The sequence below is a fragment of the Prorops nasuta genome, unplaced genomic scaffold (genome assembly GCF_024137725.1).
Source record: "Prorops nasuta isolate Cenicafe-Biocafe unplaced genomic scaffold, Cenicafe_Pnas_1.2 PNAS00014, whole genome shotgun sequence".
NCBI classification, from domain to species: Eukaryota; Metazoa; Arthropoda; class Insecta; order Hymenoptera; family Bethylidae; genus Prorops; species Prorops nasuta.
The window spans coordinates 973,761-996,304 of record NW_027116811.1 but is presented as its reverse complement, the minus strand read 5'-3'; the positions used below and the strand labels follow the sequence as shown (position 1 = coordinate 996,304).

At 40.8% G+C, this 22,544-nt stretch overlaps 3 protein-coding genes and 1 long non-coding RNA gene across 6 annotated transcripts in view; 2 read left to right on the top strand and 2 right to left on the bottom strand.

Annotated features, from left to right (window-relative positions):
- The first annotated feature begins 1,833 nt into the window (after positions 1-1,833).
- ash2 (Set1/Ash2 histone methyltransferase complex subunit ash2) lies at positions 1,834-5,059 on the top strand. Its single transcript, XM_066734872.1, has 11 exons — positions 1,834-2,060; positions 2,227-2,385; positions 2,457-2,635; positions 2,707-2,879; positions 2,967-3,138; positions 3,481-3,689; positions 3,786-3,963; positions 4,055-4,199; positions 4,277-4,412; positions 4,474-4,725; positions 4,792-5,059. The coding sequence occupies exons 1-11, from the start codon at positions 2,038-2,040 to the stop codon at positions 4,894-4,896; spliced, it is 1,731 nt and encodes a 576-aa protein (XP_066590969.1). The 5' UTR covers positions 1,834-2,037; the 3' UTR covers positions 4,897-5,059.
- LOC136778221 (DNA-binding transcriptional regulator BolA) lies at positions 3,784-6,524 on the bottom strand. Its single transcript, XM_066734873.1, has 5 exons — positions 5,921-6,524; positions 5,393-5,604; positions 5,254-5,322; positions 5,075-5,169; positions 3,784-3,924 (listed from the first exon to the last, which is right to left on the bottom strand). Exons 1-4 carry the CDS (start codon positions 5,949-5,951, stop codon positions 5,089-5,091), a joined length of 393 nt encoding a protein of 130 aa, XP_066590970.1. The 5' UTR covers positions 5,952-6,524; the 3' UTR covers positions 3,784-3,924; positions 5,075-5,088.
- Positions 6,525-7,991: 1,467 nt separating this feature from the next.
- Positions 7,992-22,544, bottom strand: part of LOC136778291 (uncharacterized) — a 73,254-nt gene continuing 58,701 nt past the window's right edge. For all 3 annotated transcript variants that reach the window (XM_066735007.1, XM_066735009.1, XM_066735008.1), the window contains 3 exons: positions 20,755-20,848; positions 14,859-15,168; positions 7,992-9,872 (listed from right to left, as the gene is read on the bottom strand). In XM_066735007.1, the coding sequence (XP_066591104.1) occupies positions 9,705-9,872; positions 14,859-15,168; positions 20,755-20,848 (572 nt within the window). In that variant the 3' untranslated portion in view covers positions 7,992-9,704. The remainder of the gene's footprint in view (positions 9,873-14,858; positions 15,169-20,754; positions 20,849-22,544) is intronic.
- On the top strand, positions 15,221-20,667 carry LOC136778292 (uncharacterized). Its single transcript, XR_010823391.1, has 3 exons — positions 15,221-18,544; positions 20,324-20,432; positions 20,547-20,667. It is a non-coding gene; the product is annotated as an uncharacterized lncRNA (long non-coding RNA).

The window sequence follows — 22,544 nt, the reverse complement described above, 5'->3', positions numbered from 1 at the left end:
ACCACTGCTTCGCAGCAATCAATACGCAACAATGGACCGGGACCAATAAGCTCGGAGCTTTGCCTGACGTAGACGCACGCTCTCTAGCGTTCCGGCTACCCCCACCACCCTTTCGAAGCTCGAGGAAGCGGTTTCCGCTTGTACTCCGCCAGGTAGAGCCACTCGGGGCTCTTGGACGCGTGCGCCGTAAGGAACGTCCTAAACCTCTCCCCTCTTCCTCCACCAGTTCCTGCGAGTGTCCGCCTCTGCTCCGCTGCTTCCTACCGAGAGCCACCGAATGCTGCTGACCGACGATGCTGACGAGCAAAAGCCAAAGCGGAGGCAAACGCTGAGCGGTGATTGAACCGGCCACCGCGAACATCCCCTCGCTACGCGCCCGGTCATCCCTCGACTCGACTCGACTCGACGACCGACGACGTGTCCCATCGAACCGCTCCCCCTTCTTTCTCTTCCATCCTATACACTCCCCTCTGGAACATAATTATATCCTCCCATCCTTTTCCACTTTTCTCACTCCGTTCCCCACCCCACCCTCCATTCTCTTTTCCCTTTTCTCCCTCTTGCCTCTCCCGTGCTCCTTCTCTCCACCCTCGATTACAGTCACCCTTCTCGTTCGAGTGACCTTGAGCCGTAGAAACTCCCATGAGTCTAGTACAGCTTTACCCGTGCGTCTCTAAATAAGCCAACGCAATTCCACTTTTTAACTCTTTATTGCTCTATTTCGTTTTGTATTTCTAGAGGCATTGCAACATCTCCACGAAGAGTCATTTTTAAAAAAGGTCGCTGGAACGCTATCTTTTGCGAGAAAATTAATGCTCCAATTTTTCAATTCACTTCATTCTTTTAAAATATTGCTTATTTATTTCAATATCTAGTTCAATTTGTATTACTGTAATGTTAGTTTAAAAACTTTCGACTGGGAGACCAAAACGTAGAAATCGTTTTACGCTTTCTATATTCGAGAAGCTTTTAGTCGCACATCTTCCTGCTCTTTTTTCATTATCCTACAATTTCAGCAAGACTTCCTTTTTTATAGCAGTGCATACATTGATTTTACAGTATCCAATAATATATTCTTCATAGCTTTCAAAAAAGTGCATTTGGTGTCTGCGCCCTGCGCCAATAAGTATCGTTACTACTTGCAGTCAATAAAACAACTACTATTATTAGAGTGCTGCTTTCATACTTTTTAGCTATTCGAATAATTAAGAAAATTCTTGATTAACCAAACAATTAATAGTATGGTACCTATCAATTCCTTACACATTTAATTAATCATTTTTTTATTTAAAATATAAGATTTGTATGTACTTTAATTGTGATTACAACATCGAAACGATGAGTTTGTCAATGTACTTTAACGATTCAGATGTGTCTTCTTAAAATATAAAATTGAACGAAAAATACACAACACACATAATCTTTATAAACAATTTTAATCTGCTCAAATGTTAAAGACTACTACAGTGGTGTGTGTTTTAATATAGAAGTATGTGCAATAAAACAATAACGAATAAGAATGATTATAAAACCAATATCGTACACGTATTTAAAGCCCCTGTAAAAACCATTATTAACCAGAAGGCGTATACCGGCATTACAGAGCGAGCGATTCGATTTTCAATATTTGTTATAAAAAAAAGACAATGTAACAGGTTCAATCTTCCTGTAATGTCAGTATTATCCTCGGTATACGCCTTCCCGTTACTGATTGATCCATGGAAGATTCGAATCGCCCGCGCCCGCCAACACTTTACCCGATACGAGGCGAGGTATGCCGACAATGTTCGAAGATACACGAAGGTCATTAGTGTGTGTATGTTTATACAAAACAATAATTAAAAGCCGCTTCGCGCATTAAAAAGCCGTGTACATACCTGTGTTTTCGAGTTTCCCATGAAGGAAAATGTGAGAAGGGATATGATTATCCCATCAAGCTCAAAGTCTTTAGATCAGGATTGAATGTGGTATTTAACAAACCCTAAAAACCAAAGCAAGATAAAGTACGATAAAGTTTAACAATCTATTGGAGCCAAAATGTCAGAAGAGAAAGTAGAGAGGTAATAATAATATTTAATGGTTAAAAACATTATTTCTAATTCCTTCGATTAATAAATTAGTTCAATTACTTCTTACATATCCTAAAGAATGTATTAAAGAACATTTGAGTTTGAGGTTAGGAAAATTAAAACCTTGATATTTATCTACGTATTTGTATTTTTACAGTCCTGTTGAAAAATCCGAGACACCACCAGTAACTCCAACAGAGGAAAAAATTAACATAAAGATTGATGAAAAAGATATAGATAAAGGAAGACAAGAGTTTATTGATAAAACAATCAATAACAACAGATCCAGCAACAATGATAGTGGAAATTGTTATTGGTACATGTAATACATTTACATTATTTTATACAATGCATTGATTAATAATCTAAGCTAATTTTTGCTTATAGTGGAAAGGATAGGAACCTTAATATTGCAGAACTTTTGTGCGCAAGTTGCTCAAGGTGGTTTCATGAATCTTGTATAGGATATCAGTTGGGTAAATTAGTACCATTTATGATGAATTACATTTTTATGTGTAAAAATTGCTCACCAACTGGCTTAGAAAGTTTTAAAAAAAATCAAGCCTGTAAGATATGCCATTTATGTAATTTAAAAGTTTGACAAATTGGTATTTATTCATTATTAATTTTTGTTTAGCATTTCCTCAAATGTGTGTATCAGCAATTGCAAATTTATTACAACTTGGTCAAAAAGACAGTGAGTCTAAAAATTTGTTTCACAAGGATAAAGATATAATACCATTTATCGAATGTCACTGGGAAAGTATGACTACAATGCCAAGAAGAGTTACACAATCATGGCACGCGACTGTAAGTTGAAAAAATATATTTACATTAATAATAGCTATTTCATACAAAAAATGAGAAATGAGCTAGCACTAACATTTTCAATTCTAGATCCACAGAGCCCTGCTAAAAGATGTAGGCACTCTGTTCACAATGGATGAGACCATTGATGGACAATTATTTGGGCTGCTTAGCTCAGATCTGATAATGATAAAACCCAATTATGAAGCTATGATAAAAGGAGGTCATTTGAAAATAACAGAAATGGGTGTCCAGCATGTAGGTAAGTAATAAGATTATTTATTATAATTCTTTTGACGATTCAATAATACTTCTCATGAAAAAGATGGAAAATGTCCAAATACTTGTTTTTTTCCTAATATGTATTAGTTTATTCTTATTATTTTAGTAAATTCTCTCTTCTCTAATCTTATCAAGCATTCTACCAAATTTAGATCAATTGAAAATGTATGGCTTTATCTTTCTGCATTGATTGTCTCATTGCTTAGTAAGAGCTTACTGATAAAACGATATTGTATTTTAAATAGAAGTAACATGATTCTTCTTGCTGCAATACAATCACAGAATTGATCTCACTAAGCTAATTATATTATGAATTGTTTAGTGCCGCTCAGTGGAGGCTTACGTGGTCGCAATGCAAAACGCAAATTTCCTGGTGAAGGAACTGGTACAGGGCCTGGTAAAAAAGGACGCGGATCAGATATGGCTGCTCCCAAATTACCTGCTCATGGCTATCCTCTGGAACATCCTTTTAACAAAGATGGATATAGGTATATTCTTGCTGAGCCTGATCCACATGCGCCTTTTAGACAGGTAAATAATTACTTCGAAATTAATCTACATATATATATATATATATATATTGCAATGAAACGTAAAACCGTTCATACCTATGTTATTTTTGTGTAGGAATTTGATGAGAGCAGTGATTGGGCTGGAAAACCAATACCAGGATGGTTGTATAGAGCATTGAGTCCTAGTGCAGTCTTATTAGCTTTACACGACCGTGCGCCGCAATTAAAAATATCGGAGGATAGATTGGCTGTCACTGGAGAAAAAGGATATTGTATGGTCAGAGCTACGCATTGTATGTTGAAATTTATGAAATTATTTAAAGATCTGGTTGAAAATTCTCCTATTATACACGTATATTTAAGAATATTTTTATTTCATTTAAGGTGTGAGTAAAGGAACTTGGTACTGGGAAGCAACTATTGAGGAAATGCCAGAAGGTTCAGCAACAAGACTTGGATGGGGTCAAGAATATGCTAATCTACAAGCTCCCTTAGGATATGATAAATTTGGCTATTCATGGAGATCTAGGTATTTAAGTTATTTAATGTTATAACAAATTAGTACTAGAAATAAAATAATAAATGAAATTTGATCATTTTCAATAGAAAAGGTACTAGATTTCATGAAAGCAAAGGTAAGCACTATAGCAGCAATTATGGGGAGGGAGATACCCTTGGTTTTCTTATGCAAATGCCAGACACGCACGAATCGTCTCATATTCCAAATACATACAAAGATAGAGTAAGTTGCAGAAATGAAATATTATTACAATTCATCGATCTATAAATTCCGACTTTTTCAGCCATTAGTGAAATTTAAAAGCCACCTTTACTATGAAGAGAAGGATCAGGTTCCAGAGGCACTTAAAGCTCTGAAACCTGCCTCTGGCAGTAAAATAATATTTTATAAAAATGGAGTCAATCAAGGAGAAGCTTTCTTGGATATTAACAAAGGTGCCTACTTTCCTACAATTTCTATTCACAAGAGTGCTACAGTGTCTGTAAATTTTGGGCCAAATTTCAAATATCCACCCAACGATACTCAATTTAGAGGGGTATGTATTGAATTTTCCAAAAATTTCTATGGAACTTGATCGTATAAAAATATATCTAATTCATAGATGCACGAGAAAGCTGAAGAGGCAATAGCTGAGCAATCAATGGCTGATATTCTTTATCTTACAGAGAATGAAGGAAAGCTAAGATTGGATACATTTTCTTTGTGACATTAGTGAAATTTTTTATTTTCTATTGTATTTTATTTTGTAATTTAACCAAATTTTAATTTTAAAGAAATTCATTTAGTGCATTAAAAGTTTTGTAATTGGCAACTTTTATAGCCTTTACTTGGTAGAATGTGTACACAATTTTAATTTAAAGAGAAAAAATCAGAGAAATACTTACTGCACCATGTGCAGTCATTTGCCAAAGCCTCCTCTGCATGCTGGGCTTTCAGTTATTATTTTATTACTCTCTTCCCATTGTTTTGGAGTTTTGGCCTTTAACAATTTAATTTAAAAAGTTAATTTAAGATTAGGGAATGTAAAATCTTTTGCAATATAATTATATAAACTAAAACTTACGACAATGGACAAAGCATGAACTCCAGATTGCAATTCATCGTTTAGCAGCTCATTGATTATTCTATGGCGCTAAGAGGGGAAGCAGAATATAATGTCATTATTGTTTCCTTGAGAATAAATGTAAAGAAGATATCCTTACTTTGATAAGTGGTTGATCTACAAACTGTTCAGAGACTACTACTACTTTAAAATGTGTCTCTGCTCCTTTGGGTACATTATGCATGTAAGATTCATTAATGACTTCTACATATTTTGGCTGTAAAGATTGCTCCAATTTTTTCCTAATGGATGACTCTACTGGATTGTCCGTGAAAGAGCTACTCATCTTCCGGTATAAAAGATAATTGTAATCTGGAAACAAATAAGTATATAAGACTGAGGACAAATATATTCTTGAAACTTTGATATTTACAAAATCTATGTATAAGCGAATACTATATATCAAAAAGATATGCCAAATCAATAATATCTCACAAAAGTGAAGTTGATGTTATAAGAACGTAAGTAGAAAAGTATTGAAACTTATTAATGTAAAAATCAATGTGCTGAACGCGAAAGAGAGGTTTATTATTAAAGCTATTATAACTTTTACATAACCTAAAAAGTAAGATAACTAAAATGGAGGATAAATAGACTGATATACTTTATAACATTAAACCAGACTTACTGTTTTTTAGCTTTATTGCAATTCTGAACATTTATAAAAAAAAAACAACTATCACTGTTTTTAATAAGACAAACAATCCAGAACTCAATAACGTAGCAGACAGCGAATCTGCGATGCGATTCTTTTTACCTGACCTGAAGTTAGCGTTTTTCTGCGAGAAAATATCTTTCTGCAATCTGAACACTGCGGTATGTGCATAATATAAATGATCTATTTCTAAAAATGTGTTGCTTAAACGATCAGCCACAAGTTTGCTTCGACAAATCAAAATGAATCTACAATATATTTTTTAAGTGGTTTCCACAAAAACATTTGTGAATTACTCAACTAAATTAATTGTCTAAGATGTGTGAAATGTTTTTTTTTTTTTTAAGTATATCGTTAATAAGCGATATGCCCAAGAGAGCGTGTAAGCTTTGTTGTGATTTGTAGATTTGTAAATTTAATCAAAATACATCTGTTATTTACTTTGGTAAACCGAGACATTCGATGAATCATAATATATATTAAAGATTGTATTTTTCCACTTTGTGTGCAATCTCTCGATTGTTTCATGAAAATATTTCGTACCCAGTGTTGTATGTACAAATGATGTAAAAATTATTATTAGGTAATAAATTGAAGTATCATGCAAAACTATATTGTATATATGTATCTACTTTGCTGATCCCTGAAAACGAAGCGATAGAGTGATCGACCGAAGACTGTGGTATAGAGGGATTTATTAATATCATTGTATAATTCGAATATCGCCTAATGCTTGCGAGTGTAAAGTTTTGGTTTGAAGAAGATGGGTGAAGTTGTGCATGTTTGAGGGGAGGAGGATAGGGTGAATTTGTGCGGAGGCTAGATAGAACGGGTCGCGCGGTAATTAGTTGTGCGCGCGCGAGCAGCTGGAAGGCGCTGATGGTTCGAGCGTATTATAGTCGTGTTGCTAGGTGGTCTTGAGAAGCTCCGAGTCATCATTGCCTCATTTACTTGGTAAAACAATCTCGCCGGCAGTTCAATGGGCCTAGCTATTATAAGCAAATAATAGAGACTCGATTCTTTTTCGAGAAGTTTATGGATTCTGTCCTTTATGATTGAGAGTAATTATATTATATACAGCAGAGGGGAACTAAACAATTAATGAAAGGCCACATAAATTCAGCAACTAACTTTCGCGGGAAAGCAGAATGACTCGCGCGGCGTTCACGACAATTGGCCGATCCGCTTGTGGAGACAATTTGTCAAGTTCATGTTCGTTCGTACCTCGATCCACGAGCCATGAGGAAGACATTAAAATTTAAATGATAATTATATATATGGACGACACTTTAGAAGCATTAAATTTAATTTTATTTGCAGTGATGTTGTAAAAGAAATATACGACTAATCATTTATTGATTTCTTAAGGGATAGAGGGATTGATGTAACGAAGCGAGTTTTAGATTTAAATACTTTATTTGATATTGTTGTATTCAAATGGATGATCAGAATAAAAAATTCAAGCTGCACCAGAAATTTCGACAAACTGATACAGTTGTTACAAGATTGTTGTCAATATAGCATTATCAAGTGACTAGGTGGTGGGTACTTGTAGTCCCAGCCTAATTCCGTTTTTTACAAAAGATGATATATTGTACAGTTAATATGTATATATTTAGTAGGCACGTCATTGATTCTTACAATAATTTGCATCGTACTAAAACACTGTGCCATCGCGTCAATTTAAATAAAAGTTATATCACTATATTTACAGAAAAGAAAAGTCTGCAATACTTTTATTGAAAGAATTACGAAGGTTGGGCTGCGAAGGAACGATTCTTGGATACGATCAAAAATTTACAGCTCACCTAAGCGCAACGCTTCTCTCGCCTAAAAAACTTACAATATTTCACAATATATATATATATACCACCAAATTGCATAAATTAACGATAATATCGTAATTATGGGAAAGCTGCGTATTTAATATGAGAGCTCTTATAAGAATAGAAGATGATGAATAGCTGGGGCTTACACGCTAGAAAATAGGGTCTGGTTTTTTGAGAATCCAAATAATATTGTACGCGAAATTCTTCCACGTGTGTGAGCTAGATGAAAGTGTTTATTATTTTCTTTCCGCGATAATATTACATCTTAATACAACAATACAACTACAATACCATATTAGCGTATAGTAAGGGCTCAATATGAGCCGTCTCGTATAGCATTAATCTTAAATTGGCCCAATTAACAAGTCACTACGTGATCAATCCTACTTTCTTTTCAATTTCGTTGACTTTTTACGGGGCTACGGAGGCAAATAGTTTATTTTCTGTACACTTTTCCAGTTTAACCAGTTGAAGATCCGCCGTATATTATTTCCCCTACTGATCTATCCTAAGTGACACACTATAAGCTCGTGAGACGCGTGTGCGAAGGAGAATCGCTGGTCGACTCGACATTCGGCCATTAATAAGGATTAAATTCGTACGCCTTCGTTGCTTTATACACCTATTTACAGGCGACGGAGCTGTCCAGAGATTGCAGGGAAACCTCGAAAAATTATTCCTCTTTTCTAGTTTAAATTTTTTTTTCTTTTATACTTTTTTATTCTTTACAATCCTTCGGATTTTGGTAGGAGATTTAAAGGACACGATGGAAATCACCGGACAACCCCGTCGATCGTATATCTCAGGTATACATTAATACTAGTGATTCAAAGTGAATTCTCCTACTAATCGTGTAAAAACGTACACAAAAGCTACGAGGTAACTCGCGTTGTCGTACTCTTTACGTTTCAGTCTCATGAAAAATTCTCGATGCCTACATCGTCCAATGCATCATCCAAGTCCAGCAACTTATCGAAACCAGTGCTTTTCCCAGATTTTCATCCCAAACGCTAATCGGGATTGCTTTACGAAGGCACTTTATTTTTCTTTCTGTTTTTTTTTTTGTTCGTTCATATCTCGATCACAGAAGATTCTCTCCCCACGAGGGTGATTCTTCGTTTGGACGCGAAGGTACAATAGATCCAGTTTGATGGACGAACTCTCGCGTTGCTCGTAGCAATTTTCTCTCTCCAAACGACGAATCCTCGACGAAGGGATCGACGAGAGTTTCATCCCTTTTCTTCTTCTTCTTTTTCCTCTCCTCCCCTCAGGCACTCTATATGATATGTTCGAAATTCAAACCGTACCTTCCATTAATCCCTACTCTTCAGCATCCGTATCCCCCCTGCAACTTTGTCCCTCGCATATATCACGCGATATTACATCGGCGGAGAGATCCTTTCGCGGTCCTAGCTCTTCTTTCCTTCTCTCGACGACCAATCCCTGATACACAAAGAATCTCTTCCCTCTTCGTCTTCCTCCTCTACGAAATCTCCACGGCAAAACGAGCAAGGGATGTATACGTCTACTCCGATTCCTCGAGAACGAGAAAATTGACGATAATACTCTGTGGTGGATTTCTCACGGATGCATCCGACTTGAGATTCTTGAAAATATATTTTCTGTCACTCGGACTCTATCTTACAAGATATGTACGGGGATCAGATATGCTTTTGAAGATCTTTCCTCTTCTTTCGCGACCAATAACTCTCGAATGGTAAAAATTTGTTAAGCTCCCAAGATATACCACTCCTTTCGGTGTTATCCATTTTCATTGTCTTTGGGAAGAGCACGCGTCGTCCGAACTCCTTTTCCTCGGGACTCGTTGGTCGTTGCGGACTATCTCTCGTGATAATGTGTCGTGTCGTAAGAGATATGATGGATTTTAGAATAAACTTAGTCTAATGGAGACGGGCCTGGATGGTTCGTCAATACACGTAGATCGTCTTTAGCTGATCCTTCAGTTCGGGAGGAATGGCACAAGTCTCCGTCTCGGGTTTCCTTTTCACTAAGCGACGCCAGCGCCCTCCAAAGTTCTTGCGGAAGCCCTTTGCGAATCCTGACCTATCCGTCGGTAATGCGTGTACGAGAGTATCCTGCAAGATAAAGAAAGTTTGTTATTCGACTGCTTCTAGAAGGCTGAGGAAGTGTAATGTACAAGTGTAGGAGGTGTATATTTCGCGCTATCAATAACTTCCTTTATAAATTATAAGGATACTCGTGTGTACCAGGAATAGCCGGGATTTTAAGTGCGGTGACGAGACGCCTTCGACCTGACCAAAGGTGCAACGCGTCTGGTCGCTGCTACACACCCACTCGCGTATTGCAGGTTATGTGCACGCCCAGTGATATAATACCGCGCGGGCTATTGCATAATTGACGCGAAAGAATCGCTCATTATTCTTTCCATTCTGGTTTTTAGCGACTCCCAAGACTACTGTGGCAGGCATTCTTAAAATATCCAAGATTACACATCGCAAACCCCCGCAAAATCCTTTCACTCGATGCGTTATATGCAGCGCCACCTATAGCCACTAAGCGTTTCTTTCCATCGTGACGTATATGTCTAGCCTATTTTAGATTGGCTCAATTCAGTGGCCGAACCAATAGCACGCGAGCTTAGCGCGAGACAAACTCCGCGTTGCAATAATTATTTTATTCGCTCGATCCTTAAATCCCTATGCGATTAATTATATCGATCGATCGGTCAAACTCGAGTCTTTTTACGGATAAAACGGTTAATGATCCATCGATGAGTCATAGCGCCGTACGTCTAATTTCGGCCGGAAAATAAAATCCATCATTTCCCGCGTTTATCCTTAAATCCCTGATGATGATTACAACAAAGATTGATAGCGATCGAGAGCGATAATTTCTCGATGCACGGCCACATGCAACCATAAAAATAAATGGAATAATTTGAGAATAAGCTTACGCGCGAATGATGAAACAGAAAAGCTGAATGGGAAATGGTGCATCATCCACTTTAGCGACGGGCGTTGCACAATTAATAATAAAGCATTGACGTGGTAGCTGTAATTTTCACCAAAGTGCTTCGCGAGTAAAAAAACTCGAATTTCATCCACGTTCGACCATGATATTCGCGTGCAACGATATCGTCAAGCACGATGATTTAATTTTGTACGTGACGCGAGAGTAAAGCAAAGCGAGCGATTGTTGCTTTTGCTTCCCAGCAGTGTCCGAGAGTTATCGAACGCTTATCGATTGGTATGCAGATCGACTCGAAGGGCGCAATCATCAAGGTAACGCGAGGTCTTTATCCGACGAGCAACGCTCGTTTTACGAAAGGCCACGCGCCCGCGCGCACGATACTTCTGAAATTTTAATTTTACGCGAAAATTCGAGGAAACCGTATTGAACGCTATTTATAATACCAGACGGGCTTAAAAAGAAAGAGAGAGAGAGAGAGAGAGAGAGAGAGAGAGAGAGAGCGTCTAGACTATATTGTAGAGGAAAGACAAATTTAATTCGACCTTTGAGCTGCTCGGTCGGACGAATCTCTGGTAAAATTTATGCGCCTTTACCCGAGTATGTGTACAATGAACGAGCAAATGAACATGTGTGTATAGTATATACGTTTGCGAGGCAGGTAAAGAAGAAGCGGCTGAGAAAAAGGAGGATATATCGTGTCCGGAAGAGGCGTTACAAAACGGGGACCAATGTGCTACAGGGACTCCAAGGGAGGAGGAGGAGGAGGAGAAGAGGCGAAAAGAAAATAAGAAGCAAAGGGACAAACCACTCGAGACGCGAAAAAGGAAAGCGAGAGAAAGAGAATCTTCCTCTCGAAATACCCCGAGAAAGAGAGAGAGAGAGAGAAGACAAGTTCAACCCTCGAGGAATGTCAACGCGATCGGACGGAGAACGCGAGAGTCGACCAGTTGGGAAAACTGGAAGAGTCGAGCAATAAATATAAATGTTCATCATGCACGCAGGTAGACGAACGAAGGCCGGAGGTTTAAAATAAATCGAGCACAACCTTGTAGAATATTTTAGCCACGTGCGATAAGGTTTAAAGGTTTTTCGTCGAGCGATAATTCTACGTGAAAAGTGCGGGAGTAAAAGTGTGATAAGGGGTATATATCTCGTGGCGAGACACGCGACACTGTAACGCGCAGTCAAGAGCTCCCCCGTAAAATTATATGTAGATTCTCATTAAATTAGTAGAGAGATCCTGCTGCGCGCGCGCGCGCGCGGCTGTTTAGCCAAAGAAAGGCCAGCGTTATTTAGGCAACGAGACAGCTGCACCCCACCCCATTCCGTCTATCCGTCCCGCGTCCCGCATCCCGGCTGGCAAACGAACGTGCTCGCCCACCCACGGTAAATTTAGCGCCAGGCCGAAGGCGACCTGGCACGCACAAAAGTGGCCAACCACTCGAAAACGTGCGTGCACTCTGCAGTCTGATTCGAGACTAACCCGACCGAGACACCTCGCGCCACGTCGCCCTCGCTACAAACATTCAAACTTTCTTCCCCGTCCTCTCTTTCATCTTTCTTCGTTCTTCTCAACCAGACACTTTCGAGGTCCTGACACACGGCAAATAGTAGTTCAACTATGATATATTCCACTACCATTCCTAGAATGAATGGCAGCTATAGTATCGACAATTTCACTCTACAAAAGTTTACATTTTTCTTGAAATATATATATATATATATATATATTGTTACTGATAACAGGACTTGGTATACTTTTGTAAATCTTTGTTGGTAATGAAAAACTGTATAAATCTCACAAAATATTTTCCGTTGAAAATGAGATCGTTGAGCCTTACTGGAAATATCAAACGTGTACTATTTAGAAAAACATTAAAAATTGAGAAAGTAGTGAAATCAATATTTAGGCAGGCACTATAATGCTGATAGTTGACGAAAAATGTTAATGATAAAAAATAACTGAAATTAGAAATTGAAATCACTGAAATCGTATATATTATTTATGCAAACACTTGTTTGTGACAGAAAGATATTTTCTTGAATATAGAATAAATAGAAAAGTATTTGAAATTGCATGTTGAATAACTGATGAAGAAAAGTGTATCTATGAGTTTTTATAGTTGTCGTAGAATAATATTAGGCCGGAATTATACAGGCGTGCGGAGCGGCGCGCCAGAAGAGCGCGTCGGCTAGCGATGAGAGGAACACGACGCGCCTGACAGTCGAGACGCGCGTTGCAACATTTACAGCAAGCCAGGCGCGTCGCTTCGCGCGCCACGCGTAATGCCCCGGTCTTCGTAGTCTCTGTAGAGAAACGTATTCAATGGAAATGAAGGGAATTATAGAAATTGCCCTTCTTCTTGGAAAGCCACGCGATGATTAGTCGAAATCTTTATAGAAATTAATTTGCTCGAGGTTGAAAAGAAGCAGGCTCCACAAATGACAATGGCCATTAACCGGGAAATCCGGCTGAGGGACTGTGACTTTCCTGTATCGAATTTCCTACGATAACCACGTACGGTGTAGTAGACTCGACAGAGATTTTTGCCAGATTCGTCGGTGCTTTGAAAAGTTTAACGAGTCGATTTTTCGTCGATGCATTGGCGAGGGAACAGGTAAGGCGATCCACCGAGGTAGAGGCGAGAAAGTATACAGTGGTGGCTCCGGCGTAAGTGGAGCATGAAACAGTGAAATACCCGATGTCACAAGACGGCAACAAAGCGTAAAGAAGTGGCAACGTCGCCGATTGTTTAGGATTTTTCTGACGGCTGGCAAGCCTGAGTCGTGCCTCGACCTTACAATGCAGCTCGTTTGCCAGACCTATCTCTCTCTCTCTCTCTCTCTCTAAACCCTTTTTCTTTCACTCGTATATACTCTCGCGTGCTACGTCCTTGAAGAATCGATAGCGCCAGCACAGCTTATAATTAATTAGTAGCTAAGATCTTTACTGGCGTAACTCTCCTCGCACGTCCAACGTTTCACGAGTTATGGTCGGGCCAGTCGCCTGAAAGTAGCCGTGAATCTTCGCTAGGAACGGTCAAAGTTTCGCCAGAGTTTCGTGGAATTAATTCCTCGGGAGTTGGAGAACCGTTGATTCTACTTTTCAAAGTAACGCGTTTAGAGCCCAGTGTCGCACGTGCGTGCGTTAGTTTTTAGAAATGTATATGTTATGTAGAGAGGAGGAGGTATATTGATCGAAGCAGGCAGCTTTTATCGCCCTTCGTTGTCACGGTAGCCACGAAACGTCGATAAAAATACGCGCATTTGCCAAGATAAGCCTTAATTATCTGGCTTTTAGCCCTCTTCTCCGTTCGGTGTATAGCTATATACATATAGCACAGAGTATATCTGTATAGACGGAGAAGAGTTGGGAAGGTCCGCGTGGGGAGAAATCGATCAGGTTGTGGACGTGGACGTGGACGAGCGAGGCATTACAACGCGTTCCCCGAGAATGTAAGGGAGGCAAAGTGGCGTGCAACATCGATCGACCCGAAAATAGTAGGAAGTACGTAGAGAATATAGCGTAGGTATACCCTATACCTGGGTCACTGTCCCCACAATTTCTTCCAGCTGCGCAAAGCCGATTGCTTACGAAAGCTTCCGAAGAGTACCTCGTGTTACACATAGGTGTATTATCGATGCGATAGTGAAACGGAAAGCATGTGTTTTTATCGCTGATTTTTCTTTCCCCATTGCAGTCGGGGGGGGGGGGGGGGGGAGGGGTTGGAGACGCAAGGGAAGGAGGAAAGAGAAGGAAACTTGGAGCGCTCTCGACCGACCGACCGACCGACCCTTATATCCTCGGAAAAACCGACGCTGTACAGTAGCGGCAAAAAACTAAAGCTACACATGCCGTGGATAAAGAGTATATTTAGAATATAGAAGAGCGGAAAGAGGGAAAAGTTAATTATATGAGAGAAAAGGCTGCTCTCTCGGAGAATCGTCCCCATGCATCGGTTCGAATACGTTGGTTCCAGCATGCATGGACTATTGCTGGATCGGACTGGTGAGATCTGGTAATACTGGTTGGACTGGTTGGCTTATTCCATCTTTGGGGATTCGAAGGATCTTTTTAAGAGGAAAATAGAGAATAAGAGAGAGAGAGAGAGAGAGAGAGAGAGACAAACCTGGTCGTTGTACAGCGTGTACTGGGGTGGCGGATAGGGTGGTGGGAACTGCCAGATGTATTGGTCAGCTGGGTTGACCGTCGCGTAGATCGGATCAGGCATGCTGCAGGGGCTGTCGAGGTCGGTGGAGGATGTACTGTTGTTGTTGGTGGTGATGGAGGTGGTGGTGATCTGAGTGATTTGGGTACAGCAACCGTCGACCTGCGTGGGAACGATGCTCGTTGGCAGAGGAGTGGTGGTCGCGACCGTCTGCACCATCGCCGGCTCCGGATGAACCGCGTTCGAGTGATCCTCCCTCTTCCTCAGCTTGCTGCGAACAAGCCGAATGGCGATCATCGTCCCGTTGCTCCCGACCATCTTCTTGCACTTGCTGCACAGCCTCGTCAGCTTCCTCGCTACTTTAGTGGGAATTTTCAGGCCGTTGGGCGTCGAACTCTCGAACGAGTCGAGAATCCGAACGTTCGATTATGAGAGATACAACAAAAACACGAGTACCCAACTCTCTCTCTCTCTCTCTCGCACACACAAGAGTCGCGACTATTATTGTTTTTTCACAGCAATCGATACGCGTCAGTCTTTTGATTCTCCCCTTTTACTCTCACTGCAGTGTGTATATATATATGTTTTATATATATTTGTATATACGTATATACAATATGTATATATCACTTTGTTTGACTCGACTTATCACACTTGTTCCTTCGAAGGCCCGCACACACTCGGCGTGATCGGTTTTTTTTTTTGGTATTTACACTTTGTACAGACTATATATGTACAGGAGACGAGCGCGCGCGAATCCTATGCGAATGTAGGTACGCGACCAGTTTTGCTGACTAGTAGTATATCATAACGAAACGAGATAGGAATAATTTCGCGTGAATTTTGAAGTTCTCGAGAGAACCGCTACTCGGCTTCTCACAGTGCCGGGCAGGCGCGCGAGCTGCAGAACTCACTGAGAACTATCTCGGCTCGCTCATTTCAACGCTAGTATGATGTCTGAGCCCGAGAGCGGCGCGGGACGAGCTTTTATAGGCCGGCGGAGCGGCACGACCCGACTCGAGCGCGATTGGCTCGAGCCACACGCCTCGACCAATGGCAAACCTCCCTCCGACAAATTCGAACGGTACAACGCGCCTTCTTCCCGCACAGTCACGCATACACAGCAGTGCCAGTAGACTCGAGCTCCTAAACGGCGTAAACCGCGCAAACTGCCGCACAAACCTCCCAACGCTGCACGGCTCTGCTCCAACTATATCTATATACTCCGAAATTATAATCAAATACTCGACGCACTCTGAAAACCTCCCCTCTTCCCGTTCTTCCACGAAACTTTATATTCCTTTCCCTCTCGATCCCTCGCACCCCGATCAATCTTTCTCCGACACGCTTACCCGCAGTGAATAGAACGTTTTTCGCTTCGTCGAATATTACTTGTACAATAACCAACCGCGGATGACCTCTCTAGGAATAGCGTAATCCTATCGACTAGTTTCGAATTGTATCTTTATTCCAGCGTCTCCATTTCCAGCAACGCTTCGACGGTTTGCGCTCAAACTTATCGTAACCTCTTCTACATATGTTCCTTTTTCACCGATAACGCGCGTCTTTGACTGGTTTATTCAATTTCTTGTCCTATGATAAATAAACTGTACATTATTCGAGCCAGTCTCTCTCTCTCTCTCTCTCTCTTTAAATAATAAACTTCTCGATTTACCCGAGAATAATTCACGCTTCCTCCGGTGAGATAATTGAAAGTATATACAATAACTCTGAGTTTTCAATCGCTGGGTCAACTAGCGAATGACCGTTACCATTGATTATATATATGTACACTGTATATTATATTTCTACGAAGATAATATTTCTCACGAGAATCGTGATCCGGTAGGATATATAATTACGCGGCACTGCACGTGTCTCGTCGCACGATTTATCCTAAATACATATGCGTATATAAAGCTCTGTGTGATATATTCGCTGCTTAATTATGAAAAAAAAGAAACTCGAGAAATTCGTTGGTCGAGAGAGAAGCGTGACAATTTTGTACGCGATCGATCTTCCCACTCTTATAGAAAGTGTCTAATTCCTCCCTAAGTGCACCTCGATTAAATAATAATCAGGTAATGAAAAGTGTAATTAGAGCTCATGGCGCGAAGACCACGCGAGCGCGTCACGAAGGCTAAAGTAATTAGCGTAAATTGGGATGTATCGAAGAGATTAGGATGGATAGTGCCGAAGCATATTGGCCGGGTTTCGGTTACACACACACACATATATATATATATATATTTTCGAGAGAAAAATTTCGAGTGGTGCTCCAATCTGCTTTAAACGTGGGGAATTTTCTCAAGTATTGTATAGATGAAGAGAGGGGGTGGACAGTCTAGAGTTTCGCTAATCGTCCCGAGGAGCCTTCTTGCTTCCTCTCCTCTTTTATCGTCATTTAAACGCTGCGTTGCAGGGTCAACGAGCACGCGTGTCCGTTATCGTTGCAAAGAAAAAGATCGGACCAGATAGCTCTCTCTCTCTCTCTCTCTCTCTCTCTCTCTCTCTCGCCGGAACTATAATCCTTCGCGCGATCTCGTTACAAAAGTTTCAATTGCACAGACACTGCTATCCCTTATCTCCGTGATCGTCTCGTGAATTTACGAGCAGCCAACGAGTAATTTCGTTAAATGAAATTGATCGAAGAAGAGAAGGATTCTATATACTTTGGACAACGGGAAAAAATTATGGTCCGTGTTGGATCGTACTTGGGCGAGAAGAAGAGGAAAGGAAGAAGCGAAAATCTAGTATTTTTAATATTAGTAACGCGTCTCGCGCGGTGGACACAGGTTATCGCTATTTGAGCAGCGATACGAGATTGTTTGAGAAGTTTCCAGACTCGGGTATATACGGGCATAAATAAATTTGTTTGCCCGCTGCCTTTATCGTTATTGCCTTCTATAAATATAAACCGAGCCAAATGTATATAGCGTAATTCCAGCGGTACATTAGCGTAAAATTAAAGATCCTCCGTTATGGTGGAATCGGTGTCGATTACCCTCGGGAAATGCCACTTAGTCGAATTACCGCTTGCGCTCTTTTTCTTTCTCTTCTTTCGCCCGTTACTGTTTGTCTTTTTAATCCACCTCTCTAATAAGGTACTTGGCGGAATGAAATTCTATTTTGGTCGTTGGCTTGGGTGTGTACGCGGAAAGACTATTACGGTTTCGCCTACCTGGGAGTAAAGAGTCGCTAAATATAAAATACTTGCGCTGGGGAATGAGAACCACTGGCCTAGAGGGACACCGCGCGGACTACTGGCGTCACGAAAAGCCGCAGTGTTGTTGGAAAAAGCGAATTGGATCACCGGATTATTGTCGTAGATAGTGGCTAGCTGCATTATTTGCTTATCTCCAATCGCCTCTTTTTACCGGATTACGCCGCGCGTAACGCGAATCACTACGAAAGACGCAAATGGTTTTTGGACGTAGCTTATTAGAATCCTGTTTATCGGATCCATCCATCGCGACGACGATAAACAGAGAGCCGTGTTTGCGTTTGATTTCTCGAGATATACGCGCAATATTACGAGGCTCCGTAGAGTTTCAAAACAAAATAAGTGTTGCTCGACACCGGACTCCTCGGCACTCGGCATATTACACGGCGCGTCACAAGCGCCTTTACCGATTGGCGAGTGGAACGTACGTACCTTTTTTCGACTGTCCCTTCGGTCGCCTCGCGCTCCTTCACCCCACACTCGCTGTTTACCGCGATCCAGCCGCGTCTCTTTACGAGCCCACTGCGTAACTCGGGTCTTAGAATTTTATCAAAACAAAGCGACCTCCACCAGACAATAAGTTGCTTCGACTTTACAAACACTATAAACATATCATCGGTATCGGCTCGAATAGTTTTGCCCCCCCCCCCCCCCCCCACCCTCCCTCTATGTTGTTTCTCAATTTTCCAACCACGAGTCGCGTCTCGTCCAATTCAACGAAGCAATCGGAGCTCTCGCGCACGCGAGTAAACAGGAAGTCGGTGTTTATTAAAAGTGCTGATTATCCGGAGGCGAACTGTGAAAACTATCGTTATTTAAAACAAACTTTTAATTAATAAATACCGGTACGAGAGATAAATTATCATTTGGCCGCTTTAACCAATCTCCCGATAATTCCATCGTTGAACGTTGCTCTCTTTAATGAAATTTCATACTGCTGGAATATTATCTCTTCGATCCGATAGATTCTCATCTCGCGAATCGCGACCCAACTATTCGATGCGAAACGGAGCGACGTGTGATTGTCACGTGGTCTGGCGTCGGGCGCGTCGTAGTACACGAATACGCCACGCTCGTGTGTGTAAGGACCAAAATAGATGGAAAAAGGTCGGCTTAGACTAGTCTCTTCTTTTCCAAGAAATCAGCGGACGAGACGAGATTCGCCGGAAGCCGCGAGAGTTTAACGTTTCTCGTAATTTTTCCACGCCGCGTTGTTATTATTATTATTCGAACAAAAGACGCGCGCGCCACCGTTGTTTACTGGTCAATGAATCGTCGAACGCGAAGGTCCTGCTTTGATTACACCTTTCAACACACGATCTGCCTCGGCGCGAAGAAATATTAATTAACGATAAGACCGCACTGAGTGGGTGGTCTCTCTCACGCATTACTGTATTGATCTCAAAGTTTCACAGATAAGCACTTCTCGGCTTGCAGCAAACAACAAGATCCTCTCGAATTCGTCCAAACTATCAAAAGACATTACTTCCATATAGTACAGATAATGTCTGCCAATATACTAACATTTATCTCGATCCTTCGCAATTACCTAGCTAAAAAGTTGTTAAATCGACGAAATTTAAATTCCTCGAAGACACGTGCCTCAAATTTCATTTAAACTTTCCAGAAATGTTATTCTTTTTCTTACCGTAGAAACCTCGAGTTTCTCAGTACACATGTTTTTTGTATACTTAAATATATAATCTATATATATATAAATCATGGTTTGTTAATTCTGCGGATATACTGCGGTAGTTTATATTGTTCCTTAGAAAACTGCACAGATGAGTCTAGGATAAGGAGTCTCGTGAGATTTTAGTATAGAAAATCGATGGAAAGAATTGCACCTCTCGAATAGTGGAAAAAGTGTAGTCGTGTGAGAATAATTAAAATTATAGAAAAATTGGTACAAGGAGATTGTTATTTCGACAGTTGCGAGTTAATTATATATATAAAAATAGAGAGAGAGAGAGAGAGAGAGAGAGAGAGAGAAAATAATTAACGCGAGGCTGAGACGAGGAGAGTTTGAAATTGCAAAGGGTATGTAAATTTCCAGGGCGTTGAAAAAAATCGATAGACGTAGGATTTCTAGTGTGGAGCATCACGTGACGGAATCCCTACAATATTTATTTGTTTTAAGACCAGATTGATCGTCGTCAGTGCAGATCATGTAACGTGCACGTGTTTTCGATTTCCGTTGCAGGTTTTATTGCGGTGTAACTTCCTCCAATCGAAACGGACGCGTATTACTATATTGCTGAAGAACGATCGGTTAGCCGTTGACCTTAATTGATCGCAACATCTCAGGAGAGGTATTATACACACGATTTGTCATTTCCCGACCAATTAAAATGCACACGATGCGTGGGCGAAGGCAAACAATGCATCATCCGCTCCATTTATGCTGGTTCACCGTTCTTTTTCAGCATCTCACTGCAATTGCTAATAACCGCTTTTCATCCACGAGAACCAGTAACGATCAAGTGCGTCAAACGATAATTATTGGCAGTACTCCTGTTATAATCGAGGGATCTCCCACAAGAGAATTCGGAAGCTGACGAGTCTCTGCTATACTAATATGTACAGAATTGTAATAAATTAATTAATTATTGCAAAAAGTTGTTATTAATTTACCTGATGGTGACAGCCAGCAAGACAATGATGACACCAACCAGGACCATTGCAATTAGCACCCCACATATCATGTATACGCTGTCGACCGGTGGATCTGTAAGGAAACAAAGGAGTTGGAGATTAGTGCAAACACACACACACAAGGCTTTCTTCGTAACCTAAATAGGAACTGTTTGTCGTTCCACGGCTTATTATTGTGTTAACATTCCATGTGCAGGAAAAAAAGAAACACTACTACTATAACGAACACAAAGAGCGCGAACGCGTGTTAGTCGCGCTGGTAACCTTGGCGAGGCTGCAGCTGCACGGACACCTTAAGGTATTTTCTGCAAGTGCGGAATGAGCACGGAACTGAGAGGTATGTCCAGATCGCGAGCCGTCATGCTTACAATGTAACATGCAACCTCCAAGGATACCCGCTCCTCTCGCTTCCATCGATTACACTGCACACACTCACACGCACACGCACACTCTATAGTTACTCCATTAATCACCTTCCGAACAATTTGGCGCATCGATGCCTCTCATTATTCTCACCTATGCGTAGGAGAATCCTTCGTAAGCCTGCAGTCCTTGAAAGGATATAGGATCCATGAAACTTTTTCTAATCTCCTTGTAAGAATCATTGCTTATTTTATGAATATATGATATATTCAATAAAATTACACTCTTTTCCATGCAGGAATAAAGACAGAAAAAAAGGCTCGTTATTTTCTTCTTCTAGAAAATTTCTTATTGCAAAATGACAGAGTTCCGCAGGTTGATCCAAGTTGGAACCGCTTGAAAAGTATAGATATGATGCACCCCCCTTCCCCTTCTTTTCCATAATAGACTTAATTACATCCGACACTTGAAAATTAAGCTTCGTGTTCGTTCAAGTGCAAACAAACGCTGGTAAACTAGCAATGTCACACAAGTGACAGCGATCAAATTACATTTCGTGATATTACATAATGCCAAAACGTGCGACGATACGCGATAAGTAGCTCCATTCTTTTTTTTCCTATCGCAGCTCGAGTACACAATGATAATCGCTATAACCCAATTGTTGCAATGAAATCTGACAGAAAACGCGAGCATTAAAGTCTTCCGTGGAAAATTTTATCCACTCGGTACATTGTCGCTCGCTCTCTATATGCATGCATGAGATTACGCGTATAGGAAGAAGAGGCGAACAACGATAATAATTCAGCAGAGAGTTTGGTGCGATCGTTATTGCATAACAGCACAGTGGAAACTGACTTTCCGGCAAAGTTTGTTAACAATTGCGCTTATTGTCGCATGACATTCGCGACTTTCCAAGATCGCAGGTTGGCGGATCACGCGTTCTCGTCGTGGACAGACGGCAGAAGCCTTTGTGGTACACACCACGTGCGCTTCCCCTCTCTCTCTCTCTTTCCGTCCCTTTTACCACTATTTCCTCTATATATATATATATATATATGTATATGTATGAAGCGGAAGGAGAAAAAATCCCAATTCGAGCAGCCACTAGAAGAAAGTACTTTTCCACAGCGTTTTGCGAATCGAGTCTCTCTCTCGTTTGGACCTTGATTATAACGGAGAATAGCAAATACGTTCGATTGGATAGGATCGAGGTGACGTGTACGTGTATCCTTCGCACTTGGCTCACTGGTTCGCGCAGGATATCCCCACTCGACGCGAGAGGCATCACTTTCCTCGAGGAACCTTTTAGTCTTGACATCGTGTAACGTATAACGACGTGGCTGATTCAGCCGACCGTGTCCTACATTGGCGCCAATCGAGTGAACGGCGCGTCCCTCTTTTCG

What these genes read in the sequence shown, in the direction of transcription:
- LOC136778221 (XM_066734873.1), bottom strand. Translation starts at nt 5,951, where the DNA reads ATGTTCAGAATTGCAATAAAGCTAAAAAACA. An exon ending in TAGATCAACCACTTATCAAA is followed by an intron (nt 5,323 to 5,392) that starts GTAAGGATATCT and finishes TTCCCCTCTTAG; the next exon opens with CGCCATAGAATAATCAATGA. An exon ending in TTCATGCTTTGTCCATTGTC is followed by an intron (nt 5,170 to 5,253) that starts GTAAGTTTTAGT and finishes AAATTGTTAAAG; the next exon opens with GCCAAAACTCCAAAACAATG.
- ash2 (XM_066734872.1), top strand. Translation starts at nt 2,038, where the DNA reads ATGTCAGAAGAGAAAGTAGAGAG. An exon ending in CACAATCATGGCACGCGACT is followed by an intron (nt 2,880 to 2,966) that starts GTAAGTTGAAAA and finishes TTTCAATTCTAG; the next exon opens with ATCCACAGAGCCCTGCTAAA. An exon ending in TATGGTCAGAGCTACGCATT is followed by an intron (nt 3,964 to 4,054) that starts GTATGTTGAAAT and finishes ATTTCATTTAAG; the next exon opens with GTGTGAGTAAAGGAACTTGG.